The sequence below is a fragment of the Schistocerca gregaria genome, chromosome X (assembly GCF_023897955.1).
Source record: "Schistocerca gregaria isolate iqSchGreg1 chromosome X, iqSchGreg1.2, whole genome shotgun sequence".
Classification (NCBI taxonomy): Eukaryota; Metazoa; Arthropoda; class Insecta; order Orthoptera; family Acrididae; genus Schistocerca; species Schistocerca gregaria.
This window is the reverse complement of record NC_064931.1, coordinates 649,290,942-649,311,868: the sequence shown is the minus strand read 5'-3', so window position 1 is coordinate 649,311,868 and position 20,927 is coordinate 649,290,942. Positions and strand designations below refer to the sequence as shown.

The 20,927-nt window shown below is 38.3% G+C and overlaps 1 protein-coding gene across 2 annotated transcripts in view; it reads left to right on the top strand.

Annotated features, from left to right (window-relative positions):
- Positions 1 to 16,574, top strand: part of LOC126298449 (vang-like protein 2-B) — a 77,349-nt gene extending 60,775 nt beyond the window's left edge. For both annotated transcript variants that reach the window (XM_049989779.1, XM_049989780.1), the window contains exons 8-9: positions 6,916 to 7,124; positions 12,135 to 16,574. In XM_049989779.1, the coding sequence (XP_049845736.1) occupies positions 6,916 to 7,124; positions 12,135 to 12,353 (428 nt within the window). In that variant the 3' untranslated portion in view covers positions 12,354 to 16,574. The remainder of the gene's footprint in view (positions 1 to 6,915; positions 7,125 to 12,134) is intronic.
- Positions 16,575 to 20,927: the final 4,353 nt, after the last annotated feature.

Genomic DNA, 20,927 nt, shown 5'->3' with positions numbered 1-20,927 from the left:
TTTCTAGCATCTGTTGACTTGCAGAAAGCTTTTGACAAGATTGACTGGAGTACTCTGTTTCAAATTCTGAAGGTGGCAGGGGTCAAATACAGGGAGTGAAAGGCTGTTCACAATTTGTACAAGAACCAGATGGCAGTTAAGAGTCGAGGGGCATGAAGGGGAAGCAGTGGTTGGGAAGGGAGTGAGACAGGGTGGTAGCCTATCCCCGATGGTATTCAATATGTGTATTGAGCAAGCAGTAAAGGAAACAAAAAAAATTTGGAGTAGGAATTAAAATCCACGGAGAAGAAATAAAAACTTTGAGGTTTGCCCATGAAATTGTAATTCTGTCAGAGACAGCAATGGACCTGGAAGATCAGTTGAACAGAATGGACAGTGTCTTAAAAAGCGGATATAAGATGAACATCAACAATAGCAAAACGAGGATAATGGAGTGTAGTAAAATTAAATCGGGTGATGGTGGGGGAATTAGATTAGGAAATGAGACGCTTAAAGTAGTAAATGAGTTTTGCTATTTGGGGAGCAAAGTAACTCATGATGGTCGAAGTAGAGAGGATATAAAATGTAGACTGGCAATGGCAAGCAAAGCGTTTCTGAAGAAGAGAAATTTGTTAACATTGAGTATAGATTTAAGTGTCAGGAAGTCTTTTCTAAAAGTATTTGTATGGAGTGTAGCCATTTATGGATGTGAAACATGGACCATAAATAGTTTAGCCAAGAAGAGAATAGAAGGTTTCAAAATGTGGTGCTGCAGAAGAATGCTGGGTAGATCACATAACTAATGAGGAGGTACTGAATAGAATCGGGGAGAAGAGGAATTTGTGGCACAACTTGACTAGAAGAAGGGATCAGTTAGTAGGACATGTTCTGTGGCATCAAGGGATCACCAACTTAGTGATGAAGGGAAGTGTGGAGGGTGAAAATCATAGAGGGAGACCAAGAGATGAATACTCTAAGCAGATTCAGAAGTATGTAGGTTGCAGTAGTTACTTGGAGATGAAGGAGCTTGCACAGGATAGAGTAGCAAGGAGAGCTGCATCAAACCAGTCTCTAGAATGAAGACAACAACTACTACAACTGCGACTACAACTACTACTTCCACATTTGATATATCATATCTTAACCTGACCAACTATGTAAGAATTAATGCATGCTTTTCCAAGAAATTGTGAGGCAGCTGTTCCTTTCTTTCAAAACTGCAAGTTATGTCAAAACTAAGTACCATACAGAATTCAAGTAGTGTGCCATCCTCATCAACATCACCACTGCAAGATAATTGCCATGTGCACAATCAGAAACGTAATGAGGTGGGTCAATAACCAACAGACGATACGGCATTTGAGCGATGATTGATGAGACTAAAGAGAGCCCATCCAACAAGGTGATGGAATACAAGGTTTACCAGAGGGAACTCACCAGTCCCTCTGAATCATTAGCTGCCGTACAGTTAAAATTTTGGTTAAACGATGAAAACACTGTGGCAGCGGGTGGGCATGCAGGAGGCAGTTGCGAAGGTCTAATGACAAGATGTGAAGTGGTAATCAGCTGATGAAGCGAGTCTAACTTTTTGTTCAAACTACTGCTGCCACTGTAACAACTGAACCAACACCGAATCCATTATACTCGCAGAATAAGTGCTGAAATGGAACAGCCTCGTTGCTAAAAACTGTAGGACCTACAGGTCTTTATTACAACTACTAATTGCAAGAAGCACAATGGCAGTGACAGAGCACCAGAATGACATGTGAGAACAGTATCAAAAGAATAGCATTCCAGGCCAGTTCTAATAACATGCACTGTTCCCCATGCAAAATGATAGAAAATAGTCCTAGTCAGTGAGTGGAACCTTCATTGAGAACAGTTGAGGCTAGAGAGAGCAAGGTCATGCTGGGAACTTGCCACCTGCACTACTTTGCTGGTTGTGGCAGTGACAGCGAGAGAAGTGGGCGCTCTTCTTTCAACTTCCCACTGGTGGTGCTGAATGTGAATTCTGCAGTCACAGTGGCAGTGTACATGGATCCACCACCACACTTGGCAACAAGACGAAGGAACGGATTTAGAAAACCTTGCTGCTGGTTGTCATACTACAGTGGAACATAAATCAGTTCAGGCCACATGGGAAGGAGCTGAAAGGTCAATATCCCAGTGTGTATAAGAGACAGTTCAGAGGTACTGGAATGTTCAAAGAGAAAGTATACATAGAAAGTAAACCTTTGAGATTAAACTGGTTTAACCACCTTTATTAATAAAATTTTTCACACCTCATATCTTCCCCTTACTACCTCCTTGCGCATAGGCACTGTAATGGTTGTCATGCCATAACTGTATTTCCAGTACCTGCTTCTAACTCCACAGCAGATGAACAGGCTTTCATAGAACTTACAGCACAAAACTTCGGACTGGTCTGCCCCTGTTTTGGCTTAAATGCTCCATAACCTTCTACCCCAGGGACAGAACTGTAGTGGGCTTCAAAGTGTTCAGAAGAATTTCATCACTGGATTGTGTTTGTTCTCCAACATGGATCTCTCAATATGCTCTCCTGCATTGCTGGCGTTGTTCATTGGGATACGATTAATGATGTGCCCTCCACAGACAGCTCACTGATCTGTATACATATACAGGACAGATAAGGCAGTTTCCTAAAGGAAGCTGCAAAATATATGTTTAGCTGGCTTAACTGAATGTGTACAGCCAACTCACTGTATCTGAGCACCGTGACAGCAACTGACTGATGCATCCATCTGTGTGTTCAGTCCAGTTAAAAAACCCTAGTCAATGGTTAACCATTAAGTGGTCTGGGTACTAGTGACATGGATCGTTACTAACTGCTATCTGTGTTGGTAAGGCAGGATCAATGAGAAGTTGACAACTTTACCCGGCTGAGGACTGCTATATAGCACTACCTGGAGGCATAATAATCTCAGGTAGCTCCATCAGCGAGACTTATGTGGTTGTCTGCCTTTATTCATTCAATCCTTCGTATCGAAATGCTTATTTTGGTATCAAGTTGGTGAAGTCCTGACTGTCAAGTATTAACAGATTAATGAAGAAGCTTGTGATTGTCATCTCCCCCCCCCCCCTCCCCCACCACACACACACACACACACACACACACACACACACACACACACACACACACACACACACACACACGTATCTTGGTTGTTATGATAGACTTATCAGTTGTGTAGCCTGAGACCTAGGTTTGGTTCGTTAAATTCAAGAAAGCTGTTTTAGATAATAAACAAATTTCTGCTGAGATGTTTGGTGTTATTATTTACATATATGAAACAATGGAAACTCAAAGGTGAAATAACAACAATATGGAAAGGATAGATTGCTACTTGCCATGTGAGGAGGCATTGAGTCGTAGATAGGCACACTGAAAAAGATTCCTAAAATATTGAAGCTTTCGGACAAAGTCCTCCTCCTGCAGTAGAAAACACACTCATTAACACAAGCACAATTCTCACACGTATGTGCTTGTGTGACTGTGTGTGTTTTCTACTGCAGAAACTTAGAAAGCTTTTATATTTTTGTGGTCCTTTCCATTGCACCTGTCTGAAACTCAATGCTGCCTCTATGTGGTTATTTATATATGTCATTCGTAAACTGTAAAAAATGCAACAGAAGAGCTACTGTGTAACTCTTACCAGAGAATTCATCAAGGAAACTAACTAAGGTGTTGCAGTATCCAGGGGAAATTTACAAAATTTCTTGTGACTTAGTTCCATTCCTTGACATGCAGTCACCTCAGCCAGGTGATGTTTTCAAGACTATTGCCTAGAAGTAACATACAAAAAGCTGCAACTGTTAAAGTCGACCATTTGTCTGGAGCATACCTCTATGCAACTACTCCGGCTAGATGAGGTATTTTTAACTCTGATTTAGGTAGGGTGCAGTTCACTAAGACATGGTTTTATTCCCCAGAAAGGGGACCATCCAGTGTGCAATGCTTGGCGTGTATGAATTTAATCCACTCTATTTTACATGATAGTGTGTATAAAACAGTTTTCTTCCCTCTCAGACAAAAGGCCAAAGGTGAAATCTATTCTGTGCAGCAGGCAAATTAAATAAATATGGTACAGATCTGAAGATTCTTTTCAAATCCTCAATCTGCTTCATTCATCTATCACAGTAGGTCATGTAACATGATTTTGTGTACTTCTGTAAGGCAATGCTTCATTGTTGCACCTCACAGTTCTACAGATGACTGTATGTCATGGCTTCAGTACCGCCAATAGCCTTTTGCATTTCACAGTTGAAAGCTGGCAACAACATTGCCAGATGACAGTTTTCCTTTCACCATACCAAGTACAGTACACTAATAACCTTGGATGAATAAATTACTAATACTTTTAAGCACTCACAATCCCCCCCTCCCCCTCCCTTCCTCCCTCCCTCCCTCCCTCCCTCCCTCCCTCCCTCCCTCCCTCTCATACACACAAAGAATACATTATTACATGAGATATAAACAGAGTACTTTACTAGTTTTTATTGCCTTACACTGACACTACAGGGTCATGGAGAAAGTCATTTGAAATGTCAGTTCCTCCAAGGGTGTGTCACATAAATGTGATTTTCTCTGAGAGTCTGGAAATTAATAGCATTCGATTCCTCATGAGGACACTATTCAGTGCAGAAAATTAAACTCCAAGGAAACTAATCAGAAGACATACTATAATAATCTTTATTTATTTATTTATTTTAATTGCTGAGAAGATACTTAACTGGTTTGTGTATTACAGCTCGTCCTTCTGCTTTGCATCTTGACATAGACAACTAATTATCTAGTCAACAGAAGATTTGACTGAGCAATATGCATTTGAGTTAACAAATGATTTTTTTCTCTTATTATTCATGCTTCTTTTTTAAAATGTTAGTATTCTGGCCAAGGGAACTGTTTTCAGTTTTTAAAAAATCATTTAAGCTCGCCTTTAGAGCCAGTTCCACACCTGCTCCCCATCTGAAACTGTGAGCCTACATTTGTTATCCAGCAAAGACTTTTCATGGGGTAAGTATACAAAGATTTTGCCTTACCAAGTTTACTGGTGTATGACTGTCAAAATACTGCATCTGGACTAGATTTTAATTTCTGATTTTGAAATATCTGAACCATAATTTCTTATATCACTGTGGCATGCATTAATATTTGCAAACAAGTGGTTATTCAAGGACTTAACTGTAACAAACAGATTGACAGTGGTACATATGTCGACTCCAAACCTGTGCGACACATTGAAGCTGATATGGCTTAATCAGACAAGTATTCAATCACTTATTAACAGGGTGTCGTCATACTTCTCCAGCAAATATAAAGGAAACAGGTTTTAATATCCTCACTTCTAAGGCTCATGGAAGTCCAGGACAGTGTGGTAGCTGAACAAGTTACCACATACACCTTTAACGAAGAGTTTAAGACCATTCTTTACCACCTCATTACCTCACTGGTGATGTGAAAAGTGATACATGAGTGGGAGGCTAAATAAATGGCAGTGAGGGAAGTAACCTGCCCTGTAATCTCAAATCCTTATCATTTAGAAGGAACAAAAAGTTTCTGATGAGCCATCTCAACTATTCTTATTGTATAATGCATCCTGCCTTTGCAAGGGGACCCCACAAGCTCTGTACACTGATAAGCCAAAACTTTATTACCTCTGCCCACTGTGACATTAGTTGCCACCTGATGTTGTGGGCATGTGACACGGTTACAAAAGTGTGAAAGTAAAGCAGACACAAACGGGGAATCACCTCAGCAAAGATACATGCTTCAAATTGGGAAACCCATTGAAATAACAAAGGGCAGTTTATTATTATGGAGGCTCTGTGAATGAGTATCTCTAAAATCGTGAAGCTGGTAAAATGTTCCCATGCTACTGTCTTGAGCATCTACAGAAAGAGGTAGGAAGACAGTGAAAATATCACTAGGTGCTAAATAGTTGGATGTCCATGACTCGTCGTAGAATGTGGGTTTTGGAGGCTTGTCTGCTCAGTAAAGTAGGATAGATGGTGACTGTGGCATCTCTGCTGAAAGAGCACAAGTGTTTTGGAATGAAGCATTCATAATACATTATTGAACATGGAGCTCTGCAAAAGACCAAACGTAAATAGTCATATGTTGATCCGACAACATTGTCAATTAAGATTTCAATGAGCTGGGGACCATCAGGATTCGACTGTTGATCAATTGAAATGTGTCGGCTCTTTGGGTGGATCACATTTCTGCTACACTAGGTCAATGATTGCCTTCACAGACGCCATCATTGAGGTGAACCGCAGATCTAAATGTGAAGCATGCCCCGGACGCATTCTGGTAGTAGTAGTAGTAGTAGTAGTAGTAGTAGTAGTAGTATGCTGTGGGAGACATTCTCCTGCACTTGCATGAGACCTATGGTAATAATCAAAGACATACTGACAGCTGCGAACCACCTGCATCCTCTCATGCTTGATGTCTTCCCCAATGGTGATATCATTTTTCAGCAGTATAATTGTCCATTTCTCAGAGTCAGAAATGTGCTACAGTGGTTTGAGGAGCATTATAGTGAACTCATGTTTGTCTCAGCAACCAGATTTTCACCTGATGTAAATCCTATGGAACCCATCTGTGTCACTATTGGGCACCATCACCGCATAACACTGATCAGCAGCCAGTTATTTGTGTGAATTACATGACCTGCGTGTAGACATCTGATGCCACATACCTCCATGAACCTACCAACAAGCTGTCGGATACCTGCCAGGCATAATCAATGATTTATTTTGTTCCAAAGGTGCACAAACAAGCTATAAAGCAGGTGGTCATAATGTTTTGGCTCATCAGTGTATCCTTGCAGTCTGCATAGTTCTGTTTGCCAAATTTGAGAAAATGTTTTTTCATCTTGTTTATTTCATTAATACAGCATATTGTGTCTTCAGTTCCAGCAATTCCAATGGATCCACATGAAGCAGCCCAGGCTGTTTTTCCATCAATGGCACGGGCATTACAGAAATACTTGCGCATCACCCGGCAACAACCACGGCATTCGGTGGAATCTATTTTAGCACACTTAGCAAAGTGTTTAAGTCATGATTTCACACCCAGGGCATTCCTTGAACCTTATTTGGTGCCTTCTCCAGTTCTGCAAGTAAGTACCACAAACATAAAAGGCGTCTTCTGCTTTCAGCTTTTTAATCTCTCTTATTATTATTATTATTATTATGTGAATTCACAACATAAGTTAAAATTAATGGGTATCATGTGCTCTATAGTTCTTTGCTCCTTGTGAAAGTGAATGTTTATTTTTGTGGCTGCACTAATGGCATTGTACTACAACCACACTGTATATCCTCCAGAGGAGTGAATAAAGGCAACAACAGTGATGATCCTATATCAGCACAGTCATCGTCGGCTAAATAGAAATATGGTGTAGGTACATTCAAAGCAAAACCAGTTAGTAGCTTAAGACCCAGTACTAGAGTTGAAAGTAAACAGTGGAATTGCAGTCAATGGTTCAATAACTGGTGAAAAGAGAAGGTATAGACTGCATTTATTGTAAACACAATAATGGCTGGACACTAACCCTTTACCACTTATCATCACAGAGGTGTTGTACATAAGATGTAGTAAGATGGGCGGTTCATGAGTCTTGCGTGGATAGCTCAGTTGGTAGAGCATTTTCCCGCAAAAGGCAAATGTTCCAGATTTGAGTCCTGGTCTAGCACACAGTTTTAATCTACCAGGGAGGTTTCAGGGAGCAGTAAGATTGGTACTTGAAGCAGCATCTGGAGTCTCACAGTTGTAGTGCTCTTGGTGGTGCGTGACTAGTTACAAGCTCCATCTCACTGTCTGATGAAGGTGTGAAATGCATGAAAATGCATGAGCTCCAGGAAGAGCTGCTGAGATCTCTGCCAGAGGTTCCTGTGTGGAAGTTTTCACCAAAAGTAGTGCTACTGGCAGTTTAAAGAGTCCACTGCAAGAAACATCAAGGACATTGGCAGTGCTGATAGGACCAGAGACCTCCATCTGTGTCCATACCTACAGTGATAGTTCATCATGGTCCCAAGACATTGGCTGAGGAGGTAACAATGGTGAGCAGCATCACCGACCTTGCAGGTTTTTTTGGTGGTGTGGTTAGGCCACCAACACCACCATATGGCATGTGGGCTGCCTGGGATCCTGATAGGGTGTTGGATGTTGTTTGGAGGTATTATCTCATGGTTGCAGCCTCAGCTGGTTCTAATCACACACAAGGGTTTCGCCTTGGACTGTGATGGAGAACACGTATTTGGCCTTTATAAACAATGATCATGCCAGTATCCTTGTAGGAATTTGTCCAGATTTTCAATTCCAAATAGGTACCTCAGCTTGGAAAAATGGCTTCTTGGTGTGTGTCCCTGCTGGAGGGTCCAGCAGGGATCGATTGTGGTGGCTGTAAGTAATCTTGACTGGACTTTACCCTTTGATGGTTAATATGCATAACACCTGTAGGTAGGCATGAATACTGTCAATGCTTCATTCTTTGTTGTTGCCAGTAGTCCCTTTTACATTTGGAAATTGAGTGCCTCACAAATTGCTCAGCTTTTAAGTTGGATACGGAATGAATATGAGTGGTTGTGAGCCACTGAATTCCATTCCTGCAGCAGAAAGATGTAAATTTTTGATGCTAAGCTGACATGTAGTGTTACAGGCACCCTTTGTGGTGAAAATGGTTACCGTAGCGTTCATGGTCCCTACAGTTGTTGTGGATGCCATACAGGCCACAACTTGCAAATTGCACAAGATGTCCACCATGAGGAGCCACATGTAGCCCGAAGAAGGGCCCTGCATAAATATTGTTGATGCACTCCCATGATTACTATAGGGCTATTCGTAGTAAACGGCAGCATGCAATGATGGTCGGTTATGTGCACAGGCTGTCCATTCATAGACTTGGCAGAGTGGTTCTGTAGCCTACCATTTCAGTAGGCAGCAGGATGACACTGTGCAGTGTGTTAAGGTGATAGTGCATGTAGTAATAGTTCATAGAGAGGGTTGAACATACATACATACATACATACATACATACATACATCCAAAAAAAAATTGCATCACTCTGTTTCCCAGAACTCCTGAAGATAGACGTTGAGTGTGGATATTGTATCACAGACACAGTCCCTTTGACTATTCAGAGATGTCATTAAACCCACCCAAAAATGTAAACAACCATGCATGAGCAGCACCTATTAGATGGAGAAGGTCCGACAACCGATCAATTCCAGTCATTCCACCAGGAAGGAGGTACACGGCTCATGTTGTCTGTAGTTCAACCATGCCTAGGCGGTCAGTACTGCAGTTAGATAATGGCCACATTGTTATTTTGTGCCAGGAAGGGCTCTCAACAAGGGAAGTGGCCAGGCGTCTTGGAGTGAACCAAAGCGATGTTGTTTGGACATGGAGGAGATAGAGAGAGACAGGAACTGTCAATGACATGCCTTGCTGAGGCAACCCAAGGGCTACTATTGCAGTGGATGACTGCTAGCTATGGATTATGGCTCAGAAGAACCCTGACAGCAATGCCACCATGTTGAATAACGCTTTTTGTGCAGCCACAGGACATCTTGTTAAGACTCAAACTGTGTTCAATAGGTTGCATGATGTGCAACTTCACTCCCAATATCCATGGCGAGGTCCATCTTTGCAACCACGACACTATACAGTGAAGTACAGATGGGCCCAACAACAAATGGACCACTCAGGATTTGCATCACGTTCTTTTCACTGAAGAGTGTCGCATATGTCTTCAACCAGATAATTGTCGGTGATGTGTTTGGAGGCAACTCGGTCAGGGTGAATGCCTTAGACACACTGTCCAGCGAGTGCAGCTAGATCGAGGTTCCCTGCTGTTTTGGGGTGGCACTATGTGAGGCTGACGTACGTTGCTGGTGGTCGTGGAAGGCACCGTAATGGCTGTTGCATATGTGAATGCCATCGTCCAATTGATAGTGCAATCATACCGGCAGCATATTGGCGAGGCATTAGTCTTCATGGACGACAATTCACGCCCCCATCATGAACATCTTATGAATGACTTCCTTGAGGATAATGACATCACTTGACTATAGTGTCCAGCATGTTTTCCAGAAATGAACCCTATCTAACATGCCTGGGATAGATTGAAAAGGGCTGTTTGTGGACGACGTGACCCATCAACCACTCTGAGGGATCTGCGCCAAATTGCCATTTAGGAGTGGGACAGTCCGGACCAACAATGCCTTGATGAACTTGTGTATAGTATGCCCTGACAAATACAGGCATGCATCTGTGCAAGAGGACATGCTACTGGGTATTAGAAGTACTGGTGTGTACGGCAATCTGGACCACCACCTCCGAAGGTCTCACTGTATGGTGGTACAACATGCAATGTGTGGTTTCTTGAGCAATAAAAATGGTGGAAATCATGTTTTTGTTGATCTTTCTTCCAATTTTCTGTACAGGTTCTGGAACTGAGGTGATGCGAAACTGTTTTTGGTGTATGTATGTAGAAAGATGACATGACAACCCCTGCTGGATGTAAGTGAATGCTTATTGTAGCAGTGGATCCTTTGTACTGGCAACTGCCATTTCTCAGGATTTCACAGTAAAATTACCCTGTGACTCTTGTAAATTTAGGTCCAGCCTCAAGCAAAGTGCATCTGTAGAGTCGGAATCAATATTTGAGTCAGTTGGAATGCATGATAGACATTGGAGTGTTGCACCATGGCCCAATGATGAACTGAGTATTTGAAATTGTTTTGATAGATCTCCCATTTTTACTGTCACTCCACCTCCCTTTTTGGGAGGCAAACGGGATTGACCTTAGTGTACAGAAACATGGTAATTCAAGTAACTTCATTGTTATGTAAGCTTCGAAATTATTAGCACAACCTAACCCAGTTCTAAGAGTGTTGTCATTTCAACAAAGATATGCCTGTTGGGCACTAGACAGGCACCCTTAATTGAGGCATGGGATACAGACTCTTCTGTTGTGGAATCAGCAATGTAACATGCAACCACACACTTTATCAACGCCATTGTGTCTTATTCTCTGCTGTAGTCATTGCAGATCATGGCAACACTCATCGTTTATGTACCCATTTATAATATGCCCATGTCTGTAATCATGTATTAGATGGAAAAATATCTTATGGATGATAATTCTCTTTTGAGACAGTGTTTTTTGTTTCCTTTTTGGGGTTTTATAAGTGTATCATAGGTTCTGTCAGTCACAGGTTCATTATCCCACGAATGTAACCGTACACCAACATCTGGTCACTAGCAATTTATATATGTAATAACACAAGACTGGGTGTGTATGATGGTAGCACCAAAACTCTCTCTTGAAAGTCTCCTTATGGTCTCTAAATATAATGCCACTGGTGGTGAGCAAATAAGATCCTCTTAGTTTGCAAGCCACATCAGCTGAGTTAAAATTCTCAATCTTTTAGCAGCTGTTACTGACATCATTGTAATGTTTTAAAACTATGGACTGTGAGAAATGGCAAGGTATTATTTTTATATGCATTAAGAAACAAAATCTTGAACTTTCCCAAGATGGGTCAAATCTACACATGCAATGTGAGTCAAGCAGTAGATGGAAGATCCAATCCACCATGTGATGTTGTGGACCTGAACAGTTTCCAGAACACTCTCTCGAACTCTCTATAACCATCCACAAATGTTTGAGAGTTTATAACATAGTGCTTCTAGTGCCCCACCGTGGGTGCTAGTAACTTCCACGTGTGGTAACTAGGAGATCCCAATTTGGGTTATAGCCTGGCACAGATTTTTATTGATCACAATATATTCATTGCATTGCAGGTTAACCATTTATGGATGGTTTTATTAATGATAAAAGCTAAAATTGCAGCTGTTGCCCAAATCATAATGCTATTTAAAACATGCATTTGTGTATGCACTTCATAAGTGTTTAAAATTTTATGATTAAGTGTTTAAAATGTATTTTTTGGTCCTTTGTTCAAGAAATTGTGTATGACAAAAATGAATGAAAAGCAAAACAATGCAGTTTAAATAGTACAGTGAAAATGTAGTGGACTTGTTTGTGTATTATTTCTTTGTCACCCACTCAGAGACAGGAAAATCACAAAGTTAATTTTGACTGATGCATTATCTTTTACAGAATGAAAAAGAACAAAAGTCAGTTCAGACATGGGCTTTGATTTGTGACGAGTTGCTGTCACGATCCATTACTGATGGCACGTGCTTCCAGCTGCGTCAGAACGATGTTTCTCTTCTCTGTAACGTGAAAACATTACCACATTTCAATATAACTGAAGAAGTTGTGGACCCAAAATCGAATAAATTCGTGCTTCGTCTAAATTCAGAAACATCGGTGTAATATAAGGATTGACAGTATTACTTTTTTTACTTTTGTATGTATTACTTCATATTAAAATAAATGTTGCCTTTACTCTTTGCTATTCAGACTTTTTATATAAAATTTTTTTGTAATGTAATATATAAACATACTGTGCTTCATATATAGTGCATCTCGTAACAACAGACAGCTTATACCATAAACCTGAAAACTTTTCGACTGCTGTTGTCATTTTAAAGGGTTCCTTATGACTGAAATAATTGACACATTATTTGTGGATAAATGACAGCATGTAACCTATATGTTTAGTAATTACGGTGTTTATGATTTGTACATTTTGAGAAAGACAAGAATGAAAGATTCTTCTTTGTTGACAAACGTGATTCTAAAGTAAACTTCATCCAATTCATATAGCACATATTGGGTTTTGATACTGAAAACCATTAAGACATTATACTGCTCAGAACAAGTTTTGTGAGCCTGTTCAGTCTGCATTATGTGAGTAATGTAAAGCATATTTCAAGAAAAACTGATTAAAAAATTTCTTGCATTTTATTCTTAAACTGCAGTGCACATTCACATAGAATGTGTATTTGTACTGATTAGCATTAGTTAGCAGTTTTGATTTATTAAACTGATGCTCTGTTTTGCGCAGGTTTTATTGGAGTTCTATGCAGAACAGCGTTTTGCAGAACTATAGGCACAAAGTTAGTTTTAGTGAAGTTCCAACAAACTTCAAGTGAAAGTGTGCAGCCTAGGGCTTTCACCTATTTTTCTGTTTTTGTTATTACTTGAAATAGGTGTTTAATGTGCAATTTCTGGCAAATGTTGGAAATGCAGAATAATAAAAGCACAAAACAAATAATATTTGTTTACTTGCTTTGTGAATGAGCTGTACACTCATCGCCTCACTTCAGAATGCTGTAACTAGTACTCAGTTTTGAATATTGAATTAATTCGGGTATGCAGCACTCAAAGACTGCAGCAAACTGAACAGCTTTAACAAAATTTAAATATTATTTTGTAATTATATGTTGTGGAAATATATATAATGTATAAAGTTTAGTTAGTGATAACATTGTTCTCGGAGTGATGTGCTTGTGAGTGTGACTTTTGTAGAACATTTGAGAAGTGTAGTGATTTTGGAGAATTGAGTGATAGATATAAAAATTTCATTTATTTTAAGTGTAGTGAACAATCGATTGATACAGAAACATCAATTTTTGTGATACATTTCATTCCTCAAAATATTTATGACAAAGTTTTGTATTATAAAAGGATACACTGGAGTGCCTCTGATTCCTCAGGAGTTTTAGCAACATTGAATCACTCATATGGAAGAAAAGAATTAAAATATATTATCTGTATATTCATTAAAGCACCACTATGCAGAGTGAGAAAATTGTAATTTGTGAGAATTATTGTCTGAAGAAGACCTGATTTGCAGCTTTAATACTTGACTTCTTCTCATCAAATGAAGAATAATGTACAGCTTTTTTAATAAAGAATTTTATATTGTGATTTTGTTTTTCGAGTTCATAGAAACTTTAACACTGTAAATATGAGGTGTGCCTAAAATGTTATGGGACTGATTTCCTAGAAATATCTTTTAACACCTAAGCTACAAATTAACATTTTTGTGTAGAAATGTTTGCCTCTATATAATGACATTGTTGTTAGCAGACCACCAAATACTAGAAAAACAGTTGCATTGAATCTCAGTGTACTTCTACTCTCAGTGCTTTAGTTTCCTGTAAGAATGTTGGAAATAGGCTTCTCAAGTTATTTACTTTTCAGACTTTCAAATGTCTTTAGTTGCAAGGCATTTGCTTACTGGGTTGTTTTTAGTTTAGTTAGGGGCACGAAGCTATTGTTTTGGCTCATAGATGGGAATCGGCTATCATGCAGAATTGAAACTGTAACCTTCCCGCCAAAATTTATCATTATATGAGCTGCCTTTGCTTTAAATATGATGCTAGCTCATATTGAAGTGCAAACTATTGCTTGAAACACTTTTTTTATATATGAACTTTCTAGTGTATCAACTGAAGTAATGAGTTAGTTAGTTAATTTATCCTTTCCTGTTCTACACTCATACCTTTAATCTATAAATATTATTTGGCATCAAGTGTATGTTTGCACCTCATTTAGATAGTGTTTGTGGATAGTTTACTCTAGTGGCTCCATACCACAGTTCTTCAGATTTATCTATTGCTGAACATACCCAATTTTTTAAATTATTTTTACTTTTCCTCCTTATCTTATTTATACTTTCTGAATCCTCTTGGTCTCCTCTCTTCATTTCAGGCCATTGTATCATACTATTTAAAGTTTAAATGTAAATTTTACAGTATCTTTGGTTTGGTTCAAGAAGTTCTACTGGGGGCATTAAATAGAAGACCTGTAGTTCTTATTATTTCCACGATCTTATCATCCTCCTTCACATGAATAACCCAACATAACTTGAATTTTGAAATTTCTTCTAGTGGATAACCATTCACTGGAATATTGTTCCATTTCGCGTTCCTGCTAATTATCGTGGTCTTTGTTTTTGCAGTTTCATCCCAATTTCTTTCATGAGTAACTCCTCTAATTACTGTGATTTTTTTTGTTTTTGTTACAGTCACATTCATTCTTTTATTTGTCAGCTTTTCTAAATATTATGGTTTTGCTTTTTCCATGCTTGTCCCCATTTCTTTCTTCACAAACCCCTCTAATTTTATGGCCTTTGTTGACATCTCTGTTACTTTCTGTGTCAGTCTTCTACACACACATTGATATAAATTCGTTGATTCTATTCATTGAGAGCTTTTATCATATGACCAGCCACAAATATGAGGATGTCCAGCCACATAGATAGCTGGAGTAATTTGTTTCTTTACTCTACCATGACATTGCTTTATAAATTCTCCAGTGAGTGAGTGAGAGAGAGAGACCAGTAGATTGAAATTAGTCATGACTGACTCCTTGCTTTGTAATACACTCAGCATGCTAGTAGTATCCTGTTCCCACATAATTCTTGTGTTTCCTTTATAGACTGCTAATGGAAAGACACAAAACTTGACTGAAATCATATCCCGTTGATATAAGTGTGGTAATGGAAAATCCTTGGTGGTATACAAGTGATGGAAGGAGTAAAGGTAACAACACACTTGAAAACACAGACATTGCATTGTTAACAGGAACATAAACAAGACTGAAAAATTGTGAAGCTTTTGGGCTAGTTGCCACTAGTACAGAAAACACACTTGCTCTCACTGTGTGTGTGTGTGTGTGTGTGTGTGTGTGTGAGAGAGAGAGAGAGAGAGAGAGAGAGAGAGAGAGAGAGAGAGAGTGAGTGAGTGAGTGAGAGAGAGTAGGAGTGTTGTGCACTGGTTATCTCTAAAGGGGGTCATGGTCCAAAAGCTCATAACATTTTCAATCTTGTGTGTGTGCCTATTGGCTACTCAGTGCCTCTACTATAGAGAGAGAGTTATTACCTTTATTCCTTCCATTAATTATATTCACACTGAAATGCCTAGAATTTTGCTCCAGGAACCCTATCAAAACCTTGTATGAGATTTGAAAAATGCAATTTTCCATCAATATTTTTGCTAGTCATTGTAGCTTCATAAATAAAATCTTGGGTGCTTCTTCCAAGATCCTTGCAAAGAATTTTGCACTAATAGCAGTGAAATGCATTGATGGTTCTTACTTTCTTAGTGGTTCCCTGACTCAAAAATGAAGCTAACAGCAATTTCCCAATCACTGAAGTTATTTTTGTGTTACAAGCATGTGCCAAACCTTGAGTAGTCAAGTGTCTTGCTTTCTGTCATATGCTTTTAACCATGTCCAGGTATAGCTCAAGATTCATAATCCCACTACACTCTATTGGATACTGTCACAGTATTGCTATGAAGTATGGTTCAGAGTTCCATTTCATAATGCTGTGAAGTGTTTCATCATAATTACATGAAATACACTTACCTGTAATTGCGTACTGGATAAGCTGCTGCTGTTGCCAAAGGGGCAATTCAACAGTATTTAGAGTCTTGTAAATTAAAAGTTCAGTCTCATTCACTTAAACACACCTTATATACAACTTAGAAATTTTGTTGATGTTAGAACATGTATTCATAATGTTTTACGTGAATGACTTTTTGCTCAGAATCTCAACAGTATGATTTATTACAAGATATTTATCTCAAAAGTATTTCATGGCATAAATATTGGTTATCTGCAATAAAATTGTGTCTTCAGCAACTGTTGTTGTTCTAATGTATTATATTTATGTAATTAATTATAGTTTTCATTGCATAAGACATGCTTGCGTTTGGAATTTTCGTAAGGAAAGAATTGTATGGAAAGTTGGAGAATCTAGTCATGCAGCAGAAATGTGGAACTTTCCCTTCAGTGCTGTGTCATGTCAGAAAGCTAGTGCGCTCTCTCTCTCTCTCTCTCTCTCTCTCTCTCTCTCTCTCTCTCTCTCTCTCTCTCTCTCGCATGCATGTGCATAGCTGCTGGCGGTGGGGGGGTTCAGATTTTGCACAATGTACGCACACTTACAATTGTGCATATAAAATATAGAAAGACAAAATGCACAGTGTAAGTTCATTTCTGTGGATCATTTATTGTACAAGCTGAATGGAATTACACTCTTCTCAAACATAAAGAATCTTGAAGTAGTTGTGCTGTTTATTATAACTGTGAAGATTGTGGTATGCAAAAAGTCTGTAATGTTATATACTGTGGTGAATCTGTTTCAGAGGTGTAATTCTGAGAGTTCCTAAATTGTTTCCACGACATTTTATGGATGAAATTTTTTACTTCTGCGTTCCCACTGAGAGTCTGCAACAGTCTCACAGTTTAACAATTTAAACAAAAAAGAAAAGAAAGCACACACATGCTGAAAATGGTTTAAATTCAGCTTCTGCAGTACTGTAATTTTTTTTTTTTCTCTCAGTACTTTCCAGGCAGTGTCGGAACACAGCATAAATAATGCCCTGCTAAAGTAATGATTCTTTTTTATACTCTTGAGTTAAAGTTTGAATTTTGACATTCACTGAGTATATCTTTCTGAAGTTAATTTTACATACTTGTTTTCAGATGTTCAAAGACCATGTCTGAAAATATGCTCTACATTGAATTTAGCTTTACATTGTGTGTGTGTGTGTGTGTGTGTGTGAGAGAGAGAGAGAGAGAGAGAGAGAGAGAGAGAGAGAGAGACCAAATAGCGTTTAATTTTATTCATTTTCCTTGGTGTAGCACACAAAAGGTTTCACCCTCCCTCCCTCCCTCCCTCCCTCCCTCCCTCCCTGTCTTTCTTTCTTTCTTTCTCCAGACAGTAGACTTTACAAGATGCTGCTGTTTCCCTTCCTACTCACCATGAGTCTAATTTAAATGACTTTCTGTTTATCATCTCCACATGTATATATTCCAGACATTGCGAGAATGGGAGGCGATCTGTTGTATGATGAACTCTGGAATAAAATCCAAACAGTGAAGATTGCTTGTAAAGTATTTATCACATGACCAGTTTTGCAAAGACAATATTACAATCTTCAACTTCACCATATGTACAAACTGCACCATCTGCTCTTTATATCATGTCACATCACAAATGTATGTATGAGGGTTGTGGAAGACAAGGGATGTTGGAATGTCATAATTAAAATAACTGTATATGCAAAACATAAGATTAATGCTCTGACTGCCAGTGTTCATGTTCATACCACAGCTAAATACAGACTAGTCTGTATTACCAAACCAGTTGTCTAAATTTTGGACTTTTTCCGAAGTTCATTCCCCACGTCTACTGCAGTAGTAATGCCTATAATCATGTTAACTAGATTGAATAATGTCAATCGTGCACACCATGAGGGCCTATTAACAGCTCTCTGTGTGTCCTTGATGTAGAAACCATTTCCAAATGTGAAACGAATGATTGAAAACTACAAATATTGCTTATGTTTGCAGCTATTCTTTCTGAGTTGCTACTTCAGTTATGTTTATCCTGTAGATGAGAACACACATTGTTCATCTGTTGACAAATTCAGTTGCAAAAGACAGATAATATATACTCTTATCTACATTATAAACACACATGAAAACTGTATTACCATATCTAAAAATTAGGACAGCTGTATTATGGACTATGGATCTCTAAGATTTAAGGTAAAATGAAGGTTGAACTTTGGTAATTGTCTGTTCCTTTGTTAGGAGCTAAATGATGCAAGAGAAAGATTACATTTTGGAAAATATTACAGATAATGGCAAAAGGTAAAAATGCACAATCATTTTCTACAACCCCAATTCCCTATATTCCTCATCAAATACACTATTTCAGGTGATTATATCATGTCAGTATCAGAGATGTTTTGTCTAATATTTTCATTACATCTGTCAAACAGTGTGTTGAATAATAGCATAATTGCAAAACAGAATTATTTGTGTTGGAAAAGAGGAGATACAAGAATCAAAACAATAAGACTCTAACACTTGAGATATTTCCTGTTTGGAGTTACTTTAAGGCACATTTTCTGACATTACTAGCTTAATTGTATCAACTGCTTTTGCTGTGTTTCATATTTAGTATTCACATTATGAAAACTAACACTCACACAAAGGAGATATTTATTGACACCAATAATAGGAATGGCAAGTTGCACTGAACAGTGGATAGGCCATGTGGCCTTTGAAGTTGGAATCTGTGCTTTCAGTTGAGAGATTTGCAGAAATGGCATATGTTTTGTTTGAATTAATATTCATGATTTCAGGATACTAGTAGAATTCAAATGAAGGCATCACACATCTTATAAGGAAGATGTAATGTGCACATGTATAATTCACTATGCGTAAGTGTTAAGGAAAGTCCTAGAGCAGGAGAATATCCTTACGTTATTAAGAAGTCACTGTAGCATTTGCTTTACATCCATACTTTGCCTACTTGAATTTCATTTCCTAATGAAGGCCCCCTGTTGCCCAACAACTTGAATTATTTAAATGGTTTAGGTCTACACATTACTTTTGTTTCAAATATAAATCACAGTTTGGAATGTTTTTCAGAGCAGATTTAATTGCATTTTGTAACTAAAAAATGTAGTAAAGTTAATGAAATTATATGTTTGAATGATGTTTGATACTGATGTACACAAACAGAAGAGAGATGTGAGTTAAGAAATCTAAAGAATCAAACTCGCATATACAGATTAGATTCAGACATCTGATTATGTCACAAATTATTTTGTGTGTTAAATATTTGACATTAAGCTTGTGAATGAGTAGTAGTTTAGAAAGGATGTGAAGTTATGTTTAAAGTTTGCTGGAAGTCACTAAGGGCTTTCATTGTCAAACACTGGATGGGTGTAATCTTGGTGATTTGTGCTCCATTTTAAGCAATATTTAGTTTCTGATCCATCTCAGTGTTTATATGTGATATCTCCTGAACTGTGTGTAGTACAGTGATATAATGTTGCACGCTCATTCAGTAGTATATGTGCATACTGGTTGAAAATGTGTTGCATATAGAGTGAGTAATAAATTGAAACATCATACCTGATGGTGAAATTTTTACTGTATGAACAGCAAAAATGTAGTAACTGATAAACTTTTTTTTCCTTTTGTTGTTTTGTGTGATGGGTAAGCGAGAAAAAGTTCCAGGGTTGAAATTATTTGTAAAGTTTGTTGGAAGTGACTCTGCTCATTCTCAAATACTGGATAAATGTAGTCAGGGTAATGTGCACACCACGAATTATGCTACCTCAAGACATACACGCAGTTTTTAACTAATACTTGTCTTACTGTGTTAAACCTTTAACTTAATGAGTAGATCATGACAGCATTTCAAATTTTGAATTTGCTCGATAATTACATGAAATATTGGAAACCAAATTTTTTGCTGCCCATGGAACATGTTTGATAGGTAACCTGGAACTGGGACTGTGTCATTTAGTAATAAAGATAAGTTATAAAATGTATGTATAACTAAAACAAACAAGGTATGATCTGAAACATACTTTCACTTCTCAGTATAATGTTGTCATACAGTGAGACAATTGCTGCAGTGTTTTCCATGTCCATGAAACCATTGACATAAAATTCTTTGCAGTACCACCTGCATTAGATAATATCTTCTCTTCCTAAAGTTGCATGCTGAGTATGTTCACCAGAAAGATGATGATTTAACATGACCAAATGAAGAGAGTACTGTTGTAAGTCAAGTCTGCATAGAAGATGCTGTTTGATAATTTATAGCATTGTTTCATTTATTCGCAGTAGGTATTCGTAAATTGTCATTCAAGAGGAACAGGAGTTTGGTAAAGTAGCATGGCCACTTCAAAGAAATAAAATGGGTAATATGCCTTCATGATAGCAACTGAAATGCTGTGACACCAGTCCCATTACATGTTTTGTTATGGCTCAGAATGTACAATGCAATGACAGCAGAGATGTGCATTATGAAGTGAGCCATTCAATGGGAAGACCATAGCAGTAACTTCATTGTCTTTAGTGATCATCCTGCCTGTTTTTATTAAGTTCTCAGCTTATTACACATTCATATCTATGCAGTCTCTGTTGATAATCCAACAGGATGTTCCTCTTCAAGGCTTCCCTTTA